Source organism: Paramisgurnus dabryanus, chromosome 16 (assembly GCF_030506205.2).
Source record: "Paramisgurnus dabryanus chromosome 16, PD_genome_1.1, whole genome shotgun sequence".
NCBI classification, from domain to species: Eukaryota; Metazoa; Chordata; class Actinopteri; order Cypriniformes; family Cobitidae; genus Paramisgurnus; species Paramisgurnus dabryanus.
Window position 1 is genome coordinate 1,960,979 of NC_133352.1, and position 12,323 is coordinate 1,973,301.

General features: G+C 39.9%; 1 protein-coding gene across 1 annotated transcript in view; it reads right to left on the reverse strand.

The window, feature by feature from the left end:
• The window catches only part of tbx22 (T-box transcription factor 22), a 200,424-nt gene that overhangs the window by 101,636 nt on the left and 86,465 nt on the right, over positions 1-12,323 (reverse strand). Inside the window, exon 3 of the mRNA XM_065274872.2 lies at positions 11,029-11,130. Coding sequence (XP_065130944.1) covers positions 11,029-11,130 — 102 coding nt within the window. The remainder of the gene's footprint in view (positions 1-11,028; positions 11,131-12,323) is intronic.

Sequence of the window (12,323 nt, forward strand, 5' to 3'; positions counted from 1 at the left end):
GGTACACAGAAGTCCCGGATCGGTTCGTACCTCGGTTCAGGCATCACGGTTTGATTCACTTTCGGTACAATGGAGGGAAAAGCAAAACAAAAATGAAGAAGGCAATTTTTTTTAGTACTTAAGATAATCTTAAAAACATAGGTGTCCTTATCTGTGAACTGAAATGCATTTAACATACTATCTCGTATTACAAAAATGTATATCACTTTAAGTAATCTTGTACTCATCTTTCATACAAATATGGGTTCAAATGTATTACAAGTTTTACCTAAATACATTTTAAAATTACATTTTGGCCTTATTTCATATTAATGTACTAAAGAACAAAAAAATAGGCTTGTAGGACGAATTAATAGGTGTGTACGACTTCCCGAGGCGCTGCAAGAAACGACAAGTGGATGACATCAGAGTAACGCGAGAGCGATTTGAAATCAGCCTCCTCCGCAAGATTTCTCGTGGTACTCTGACGCTGATGACGCTGCGTAAAGTTGAGCACACTTAAAAAACTGAAAGCAGCTGAACTCGACAGAACTGCCCTGCGTTTGTCTGCGCTTTGTCCATTAATTGTATATTAGTAGGACAATTGATCTCCTACAAAGAAATACAAAGTATGGCGTGTGAGAGTGTGAACTGACTGAAATGCGTGTGTCTCAAGGTAAATGAGTGAAACTTGAGAGCCCTGAATTAGATGTACTTCCACTCACATACCCAACAACTGCTGAAAACGCCGACACACAGTCCTCGTCTTTTCCACCACTCTCTCGCCTGTACTACTGTAACTGATTTAGAGTTTTTTGGCCAAACTTGCGATCTTAAAGAGGCCGGAGGAGCGTCTAACTCTTGTGGAACACCACCACTTGCCATACTCGCTGTCGCTGCTCACTCACTGACTGGACCGGCGTCGACCTGACAAAAAACTGCAGAGTGCCAGAATGTAGACAGGCTTTGATAGAGCGCATACATAGATAGGCGGAGCTCAGCTGCACCAATCAGTGCTTCAGAGCTAAAGTGGGGCTACAGATTAGCTGTCCATAAAGAACCCGCGTATCTAACAGTAGTTCCGCATTACATTAATTATTTTGCACGCAAGTTTTTTTTATTTTCATACCGTGTATTCTCCATTTAAATTCATGCACCGAACCGTGACCCCCGTACCGATTCGGTTTGAAACAAATACATATAATACGAATACCGTTCCACCCCTAGTATATACATTATATAATTTCTTGAATTCACAACAACCATGAAAGGATGCTTACTTCATTACCCCTCATAGTTCTCCTGCCACCCCCTTGCCACGCCATAAATTATTTTCTGGATGTTTTATTGTAATTTTAGATTTCAGCATTTGCTTATTTACAGGGAAACATTTTCTTTTTCTTACTTTGACCATGGAGGGATGGTGGTCTACAAAATTTCCCAGTAGATTATTTGGTCCCACTCCGCCCCTGCTGGGCTACGTGTGTATTTTTTACCCATATTTTTTACCCTTTCCCAAACCCCATCTCAACCGAGATAACGTTAAGTGTCTGCTCTGGATTAAGTTATGGGGTTGAACACAACACCAACTAAACATGGATAAATTAAACAAAGATTTTTTTTTAAAAAATTGTAAAATAAATTAAATCTGTTAAGTTAAGTCAACAACGTATTTGAACATTATCTTTAACATCTCTTACGTAACACGTTAGCCTAACATTAGAAAACGTTAACGTTAGCTTTTAGCTGCGTTGTACATCATGTCACTTAGTTTCATTAACGTATCTGTAAATAACCTAGATAACAAATGTTATTTATAATAGCAATGTTCTGCTGAATGATTCATGTAAATACTGTAGCACCAAACTAACGGATAGGTACTCTTAGTAAAGATGGTAAAAAGACCAACTTAGACCTGTACATATTTAATTTGATCATGATGGCAATGAGATGCGATTTACCGTGTTTACACTGTGACCTGTAAATTTATGCCTGGAGCTTAAGCTTTTCATCGACCTTCTCAGCAATAAAATTATTAATATCTGTGCAAATAGTAGATAGTGCTGTCTTGAGCATTTTCAGGTAGTGTCACCAAGATCTGCATTTTTTGCATTGGAAAACATTTATAGAGTAAACTGTCATAATGAAAATATGACAAAGCCATTTGACTATCTTAATGGTGTCAGGACTTTTCACCTTGATGGCACTGACACTTTCATTGACATGAATACTTGCTTTTGAGGAATTACCTATACATTTTGAGCAAGTGACATGCTTTTGCAGGTTATCAACTAGGTTTTGCAGTTTGTACTAATTGTTTTGAGAACTGCATTAACTTGTCATGGGCTTGCCAGATCTTTTGTACTAGACTCGGGTCTGAGTGTATCTGGCAAGACCATGACAGTACTATGTTCTGTGTGGGAGCATGTGGAGGCATATAGTTGTGTGGCTTCCACATGTTCCCAGTGTTTTGTGGCTGTCATGGTCTTGCCTGACCTTGGTTATTATCCAGGTTGGTTGTTAGTGGGCAAGACTATGGCACCATTGTGTTTACGTGGGAACACGTGTGTTTTCACATCATGTATGTGTGACACGTGTTCCCAGTGTCTTGTCACTTTTACCCCACTCCCTTATGTACTTGTGTCTTACGTGATTAATTATGTTCACCTGTTCCCCATTGATGTGCTGTCTATATAATGCCCTCGTGTTCTCTGTGTGGTGTGCGTGCGTTGTAGTATTTTCAGTGTTGATGTTCCCAGTTCCTGTTCCAGTGATTCTCTTGTTCTGCTTTGTTTTGTGTTTCATCACAGTGTTATTATTTCATGTTCTGTTTTACCCCCTTGTGGGTGTTTTTGTTATATTTATTAAACTCATAGTTATTTTCGTATATCTGGTCTGCGTTTGGGTTCTCTTTTTGTTTTCCACTTCCCGGTGTTAACCGGTCGTGACATAACGCACGCACCCAACGGAACCCAGCGGACCAGCCATGAAGTGTGCTTCCGACCCAGAGTGGTGGTCGTCCATCTCCACACAGACACTCACGGGCAGTGGCCCCTTTCCACCGCAGCGGGGTCTTCCCTTCAGGGACTATGCCCGGGCGGTGGAGAAAAGCAAGGGGTGTTACCCGGAGGTTCTCGCCAGCGCTTATTTGGTAGCTGGAATGAATGAGCCTCCACCGATTCGGGAGAGAGAGGGTTTACTCCACCTACCCTATTGGGACCTGGTGGACTGTCTTGACAACCGACAGTCCAGCCCGAGGGGCATTATGACCGGGGCGATCAGGCTGGAGAGGTCGACTCCCGTCTCCCCGGCGCTGGAGACCATTTCTGCGTCCGGTTCCCATTCCGCACTCCCTGCCTCTAGACGGAGGAAAAAGAGGACGAAGAGGGCTTCGGAACTGGCACAGCCGGAGACTCGTCACCATCCGGCGCAGCCGGAGACTCGTCACCCGCCGGCGCAGCCGGGGACACGTCACCCGCCGGCGCAGCCGGGGACACGTCACCCGCCGGCGCAGCCGGGGACACGTCACCCGCCGGCGCAGCCGGGGACACGTCACCCGCCGGCGCAGCCGGGGACACGTCACCCGCCGGCGCAGCCGGGGACACGTCACCCGCCGGCGCAGCCGGGGACACGGCACCCGCCGGCGCAGCCGGGGACACGGCACCCGCCGGCGCAGCCGGGGACACGGCACCCGCCGGCGCTGCCGGGGACACGTCACCCGCCGGCGCTGCCGGGGACACGTCACCCGCCGGCGCTGCAGGAGACACGTCACCCGCCGGCGCAGCCGGAGACACGTCACCCGCCGGCGCAGCCGGAGACACGTCACCCGCCGGCGCAGCCGGAGACACGTCACCCGCCGGCGCAGCCGGAGACACGTCACCCGCCGGCGCAGCCGGAGACACGTCACCCGCCGGGGCAGCCCGGACTAGATCACGGCTCATCTAGGCAACAGAACGTTGGGACTCATTTTTTGCACCCTGGACTTTTTGTTCCCCCTGTGTTTGCCCCACCACCCCTTCATCATGTACTGTTTCTGTTAAGTCACCCCAACCCGTTTGTCACTTATGTTTGTTTGCCATTGCTATTTATTGTTATTTTGTCATGGTTGTCTTCTGTTGTGCAGTCTCTCGTTCCTCGTGTTTAATGTCTTTGTTTGTTTGTGTTTATGACGTCTGGTATCCGTCATTGAAGACGGGGGTACTGTCATGGGCTTGCCAGATCTTTTGTACTAGACTCGGGTCTGAGTGTATCTGGCAAGACCATGACAGTACTATGTTCTGTGTGGGAGCATGTGGAGGCATATAGTTGTGTGGCTTCCACATGTTCCCAGTGTTTTGTGGCTGTCATGGTCTTGCCTGACCTTGGTTATTATCCAGGTTGGTTGTTAGTGGGCAAGACTATGTCACCATTGTGTTTACGTGGGAACACGTGTGTTTTCACATCATGTATGTGTGACACGTGTTCCCAGTGTCTTGTCACTTTTACCCCACTCCCTTATGTACTTGTGTCTTACGTGATTAATTATGTTCACCTGTTCCCCATTGATGTGCTGTCTATATAATGCCCTCGTGTTCTCTGTGTGGTGTGCGTGCGTTGTAGTATTTTCAGTGTTGATGTTCCCAGTTCCTGTTCCAGTGATTCTCTTGTTCTGCTTTGTTTTGTGTTTCATCACAGTGTTATTATTTCATGTTCTGTTTTACCCCCTTGTGGGTGTTTTTGTTATATTTATTAAACTCATAGTTATTTTCGTATATCTGGTCTGCGTTTGGGTTCTCTTTTTGTTTTCCACTTCCCGGTGTTAACCGGTCGTGACATAACTGTCCACAGCCTGAAAAACAAAGCAAATTCAGTAGGGCTGTGCAACACGACACTGGCCTGCACCTTGGTGATCGGGTCCTGATAATTATATTGATAACCACTAGAAAAACAATAAGGCCTAAATAATAAAGAACAGCATACCACATCAGTGCTCGAGCCCTAATAAATGAAACATTTACAATAGGGGTCAGGACCTGCGGGGCAGAGTTTTTTTCTCTGGCCTAATTGCAGATGACTTAGACCAGTGTTCGAATTATGTCAAAGCTTATGGGGGGTCCCCTAGCTAAGCCCCACCCCCTGGCCAAGCCCCACCCCCTTATCATAGGGTCACTGTGATTTCACAAAGTAAGATGTGATCGTCCTTGATCAGTAATCATCTGATCCTGGTTTTAATCAAAGAAACCCCAAATTACCCTTAACTCAAACTCTAAAACATTTTTTACCCCTCAAATTAGTCTGAAACACTGGCAAGGGCAGAAATTTTACACAGAATAGGGGTGAAATAGGGTAGACCTCATTTTTAAATTACATCATTTTACTATACAGTATAGTAGTGGTTAAATGGATTACATTGCGTTTTTTGAGTCATAGATCGAATACTTTTCAAAACTGGGGGTGAGAAAATAACATAAGAACAAATTAAGAAATTATGAGCATAAAAAATAGAAAAGAACAAAGTTACAAATAAAGTAAGATATATTTAGGTACATAAATAGAATCAAATGAATAATAACACTGTCTTCTTCATCGAATAATTAATCTGTTTTTAGATACAGAAGTGATTTTCCTTCCGTTTGTTTTGTTGTTTAATTAATATAAATGACAGAAACACAAGCAGATAAGAACTGCTACTTTCAGACCAACACAAACATCTGATTTCTTTCTGAACTGATTGCACTTACTTTAAAACATAACTGAATGTTTTTATGAGAATAGGTGCCAAGACTGTGGTATTTCCAAATAATTTTGTGTTTGCATGCTTTAGGAATTGCGCGTCTCCGTGCGTCCGCTTATGAGTGTTGCGTCCATTTAAGTATGTGTGCGCGATGCGTCCTTGTCTTTGCGCACATAAAACAGCCCACTTTAACATCTTCCGCTCAAATTGTTTAAAATCGCTTGCATGTTAACATTTGCAAGGTTTAAAAAAACACATGCAAAAGATATTTTCTATAAATATAGTTATTTATTTCTGAATGATGCGTATTTGAGCGATAAACAGGGCCAGACGAAATATGCGTACTTTTTTTGCTTTATCTCTGGAAATGTTTTGGAAAATCTGCGGAATTCTGCAAAATGATTTTAAATGTTTTAAAAATTATATTAGATAATTTAAGCTATAAATATTACAAAATTGCATCTAAAATAATTACTTTTTAAAGGCTTAAAATGAAAATGAATACACCAAAGCAATGAGTCCTCTGAATTAAACCGGACCAACATGAAGCAGATAATGTGCTTGTCAAGATAGAATTATAGTATATAAAATGACATGTATTGTTTATGTAAGGGATAATGTAGAGGCAGCCGGTAGTTATTGGGAAATAAGCCCCGACAGTGTGATCAGGACCCGACGCGAAGCGGAGGGTCTTGTATCACACTGAAGGGGCTTATTTCCCAATAACTACCGGCTGCCTCTACATTATCCCGCTTATTACACGGCTACTTGCCACAGAAGAAAAAAAACTGGACATGAATATGAATTTGAAACATTTTATTGGCATATTTGTTTTAAATTAACATTTTTATCCTTCCGCGAAACTTTGCACAGATGCATACAATGATCGTAATACCTTATTAAGATCCTCTGCTTCATACTTGTCTGTCTCCATTTTTTTCTCTTTAACCAGTCGAAGTTTTAATGCCCATTCTGTATTTTTTTGTGTGTAGGCTTCGTAGCTGTCATGCTCTATTTTGTCAAGTTCAGTCTCAGTAAGCTCTCTGTGTCTTGTCGTGGTTGTCGAGTGTTTGTCACAAGATGGCGCCAAACAGACAGTAATCTTTATTGATCTTTATTGGCGCGGAGCGATTTTACTCGTGCAAGTAGTTCCGGCTATGCGTTATTATTTTGGAGCGGTTATTATTTGAAAAGAACGAACCTGCAAATGTCTCAACTGACCAATCAGAATCAAGCATTCCAGAGAGCCGTGTAATAATTTGTTATATAATATAGCAGCATAAAAAAGCTTGTATTAATACGTTCTCATTATGAATTAAGCACGTATGAAGATAATTTCATCATTTTTACAACGCAATGTAAACTTCATATTTAACATAACAAGAGAATTCATCTTGTAAACGGATTTGAAATGATGATGTGCTGCTGAGTGCCGACTGTCGCGTCACATAGATGACAATTACAAGTAAGATCTGCTTAACTTAGTGATAAGTTTTATTTCATCTGAAATATCAAATGGTTCGTGTTCTCTATCATTAAAAACAATCACAGCAAACACGCACAGGGTTTATGTACTTGTCAATGCCGCTCACAAACGCGCGAGGCTATGTATGTGTGCTTGTTGTCAATGAGGGTTGGTCACAACCACGCTCAATTGCAATTTATGTGCCCTGGTGTTAAGTATTAAAGAGACTATAATTTATTATCATTTAAGCGTGATTTCTTCTGCTTCCCCAATAAAATATTTTGTGTGACTGGGTGGACCAGCCGTCAGACTGAGAGGATAGATTTGCCACTGTTTGTCTGTCAGTTCCTCCAGAAAACAGCATGAGGCGCACTTGCGAGTTTATTTATTTCAGACAGAAGTCATTTGAATTAGTTTATTGCGAAATTGGGACAAATAAAGACAGTTTCGCTTTGTGACACGCAACATGAGAATTTTAAATTCATGTAGTATTTTAATTTTAATAAAAACCAGGGGACCCCCCTAATTTATATTTTTGTGCTTTATGGGGGGTCCCTTAAGGCTTATAGGAGGTCCGGGACCCCCCCAGACCCCCTTCAATTCGAACACTGACTTAGACGTGTGTACCAATTTTCAAAAGTTTCTGAGCATGTTAAGGGCCCCAATTAAATTTAATATGTACTATCAACATTATTCAGGACACAAAAACAAACTTATCACTAAAAGTCACAATGCACAATCTTCCAGCCTAAGGTTAATTTAGTAGAAACATTATTTTTGTTGTTGATAAAATTTAATAGAAAACTCAGTTCTGCAGAGTTGTGGTTGCACACTACTGATAGACTCAAGCGGTTGTAAGGTGGTGCCAAACCCTGACAAAAGGTATTTCAAAAGCCAGCAGCAAATGGCTGAATCCACAGGGAACTGCTTCCTAATTCCTGTTGAATTATCATCTGAAACCTTTCTCAAAGAGTTCACATCTACCCCCCAAGAACACTACCCCATGGTGTGAGACTGAAACCTCTCTCAGAGAGAAGAGTCACACACCCTACCACACGTTCTCATCCCCCTCTCCTCATGTTCTCAAAGCAAACTGTATATGGAATGCTACATTCTGCAAACACATGTATCTGAAACTGGTCTTGTTTGGTGTTATATGAAGTGTTTTTAATGCAAGTGGTACATTTGGGTTTAGCAATATGACAACAGGATTTAATGTTAATCTGTGACAATAAATAAGTAAATTTAACCTAATGTTGGGAGACAACTCCCACCTTAGACATGTTGATCAATCACCCACTGTATGTATATTAGGCAACACCCCTGGGCTTACAAGAACCCATCAGCATGTCATATCACAATGCTTTGTTCTCTGGATAAATGAGGAAAATGTCAGAAGATTCAGGCGGGTCTTTCAATATCAAGAAATGCACCCCCATGATGCTGTCCTGGCACAGCATCATGTATTTTCATTTTATTTTGAGGAATCTGTAACCAGATCTTTATCTCCTTACCAGGTATGCAATGGTTTTTTGATTGTTTCGCATTTGAATTGGAATGTAAATTGGCTTCTGAATGATGTTTTACCTACCTGGTTAATAAATTGTTACATTTGCATTCATACTAATTTGCTCTGTATCATTGACTCTTCTAAGTTACTATAAAGTACTACGATATCCTTTGTTACCACAAATCTTTGATCAGGGTTAATTCATGTTAATTAGATTCTGCCTCTTAACTATGTTGGTGGGCAGTCGCATGGACTATCGGAGTGATAGTTCTATTATCTATTTTATACGTTGTTATATAGTCGTATGATTTAACTATAGGCAGCTAGAAGGAGCTAAGCTAAACCTCTGGTTATAATTCATTAAGTGGTGTAAGCGACTGTGGGGGCTATATGGATACTATTTAATGAGAGCACGTAAACATGAAACGGTATCATTAAATTGCTTTAGCCATAACCTCTAGTTATTGTATGGTCAGATTAATTATTTAACCTTAACTAAGTTGTTTTGTAATCGCATTTGGTAATTATGCGTCTAGAAGGAGCTAGAGAGAACCTCGGATTATGGTTTTATGTTTTATATTTTATTGGCGATTTTTGAGAGCTATATGGGGACCTTTTAACAAGAGATTGACTTTGTTAAATTGCTTTAGCTACAACCTCTAGTATGGTCGAGTTTGTGTTCAGTACCCACACAACGGCCGGTGTGGACTGATATGACATTGGTAATCGAATTAATGAGTTCAATGAAAACATGAGTAAATAGAATGATCAAACGTTTATCTAAATTCCAAAATTACATCAATTTGATTCATATTACAATACGTTTTATATCTTTGGAGTCAGATGTAAAGTTGCGTAATGTTAAAACGTCATCTACAAGCACCGGAAAAGACAGAACGCGTTATAATCCTCGTTTGGATTCCATCGTTGGGCCAAACGGATGGATGGGGTCATATTTGGACCCCTTACACGGTGCCACCGGTATGCTCTTTAGCTTTGTTTTGCTACTATGACACTCCTTTTTGGGGAGGGGTTCTGATTACCATGGCCTGCGAAGTGACAAGACATCATATATGAATCTTAACCTGCCATGTGCCAGATTGGCTTGAAAGTTAATATGTAACAGCTGATTTTCACCCACATGTGCAATAGCAAGTATTAATTTTAAACCCTGGGTATTAAATTCCTTTTCTGTTTTGATTTTAGTTACAACCACGGTTGATTTTATAGATATAATTAGAGATGCTCCGATCAGCATTTTTGGGGCCTATCACCGATTACCGATCACCAAGATCATGATCTGCCGATCGCCGATCAGTGCCGATCACAGAATGGCAGTGGAATAGGAATCTTTTATCTATAATCTAGCAGAGTTTACACTATTTGTAGAAATGAAACTAACTATAAATTAGGTATATTATTGTTTTAATAGAGAATCAAATAAATAAGCACAACAAATATTTCTTCTTGCAAAGAGAAATGTAATATGCCTTTAAAAAGGTTTATGTCTGTTAAAAGTAATTTAAATAAAACACTTCACAGTCTTTACTGTATGAATTAAATATACACGCATTCGTATGAAGTACAACAGTTCTTCACTGACGAGCAGAGAGTAATTTTATTGAGAGATGAATTAGGATACTGCAGCTTTAAGACGTGGGAGAGATCGTTCTCTTCACGTGCACTGATGACCAGCTGCTGTGTATGCGTGCGGCGGGTGTCCGCAAACAAGAGCAGCTGTGAGGAAAATGGAAGTTTAAACCTTCAAAACTTTAAAACGAATGCAAGTTATAAACTTTCATCATGAGGATACAATTGTCCGCGATAGATGTGTGTTGTATACGCTGTTTGATAGGGATGTGAAGACGCATCGCGCTGAGGACCGGAGCGCGTCCTCTTAGATAATACGCATATCTCTGTAAAGGCAGAGAGAGAGATCCAAATCTGCACGTCACACATGAGCAACGGGTTACAAAATGCTCGTACTGTCTAAAATGGTCTCTTACTGCAGCCGCATCAGGAACGCTATGATGACAAAAGTAAACAGAAAGATCGGCTTATGAGATCGGCAAGTTTAGCGAGTGCCGATCGCATCATTTAATGCCGTTATGCCGATCGATCGGAGCATCCCTAGATATAATGGTTATTTATTTTAAATGTCGAAATTAACATGAACTAATAATGAACAATACTTCTACAGCATTTATTAATCTTAGTTCATGTTAGCTAATGCATTCAATGCATTGTTAACAAATACAATCTTATTGTAAACTGTTACCCGTGTTGCAATTCATTTTGTCATTTTTACATTTACTTATACTTCAGTCTTCAGACTCAAGAACAGAGGTCAGTTTATAGTACCTGTATCGTTTTGAATCCAAAGGCATGATGTCCATGGCAATGTAGTATTGCTGAAAAGGATCTAGATTACGCACCTTTACTCTCATAAAGGGAAACATTCTCCTGATAAGACAAAATACAGAAACAAAGTCATTAAAATCATTGTAACAGCTTTCCTACATATTGAATATAAATATAAAATAAAACCTTGATTAAAGTTAGACCCATGTTTAATCTTTTATAAAAACACTACAGCATGTATATGCATGAAGTAACTAAGCCCTGGAAAATGTAACATTTTTATTAAGGTAACTATTACTTTTCTGAGAGTAATGTAAAACAAAAAAGTGAAAATCTGCATCACTGTCACCGGTCACTGGTGCTTTATCTTATTTAACCCTGGAGAACCCACGGGGTCAAATTTGTTTAATAGAATAAATGGGTTTTTGGATTTTCCTTGGTCACACTTTATTTTATGGTATCACTGTTACAGTGTAATTATACATTTAAGTACTAAGTAATAATCATTAATAACATGTACTTACTATAGGGTTGGGGTTAGGATTAGGGTTTGGTTTAGGGTTAGTTGCAAGTAATTATGCATAATTAACTGTTATTACTATAATAATTACATGTAACATGTGTAACAAAGACACCGTAAAATAAAGTGTTACCCAAATTTCTGTAGTTTTCATAGCGCTATTACTGTAAAATGAACAAATCCTTACTGTAGAAAATTTATACAGAAGGTTGCTGTATATCGAATAAATTCTACAGTAAAGATATTTATACTGTAAATCACAATTCAGTAATTTAAAGTTGACCATTTTAGAGTTGACAAATGCAAAGAAGGACATCCACATTAACCGGTAACTGTTATTATTACAAAAACACATGACATTTATGATTAACCTATGATTCCTTAACTGCTACCATGCACTGTTAACGATTTCCCTGTATTTTTACAGTACGGTACTGGCAGCACGGTTGCCAGTAAGTTACTGTATTTTGGTTCTACAGTACTGTACTGTAATCCAGTTTTACAGTACACAAACTAGTACCGTATAGTTACAAAGCAGTACTGTACTGTAATTTTACAATAATAGCCTATTTTTACAGTAATTTACTGTAATGTCTATATTGACCCATACATACTATTTATTACTTATTACAGTTAATACAATAATGTATTATAGCTAGATATTTAGGTTTAAATCTATAGTTATTAATATAGTAAAAAAATGCTATCCTTGACATGACATTATGAATTAAAAGGCAATCCAAGCAATGTTTATATCAAAAATTTTATAAAAAAA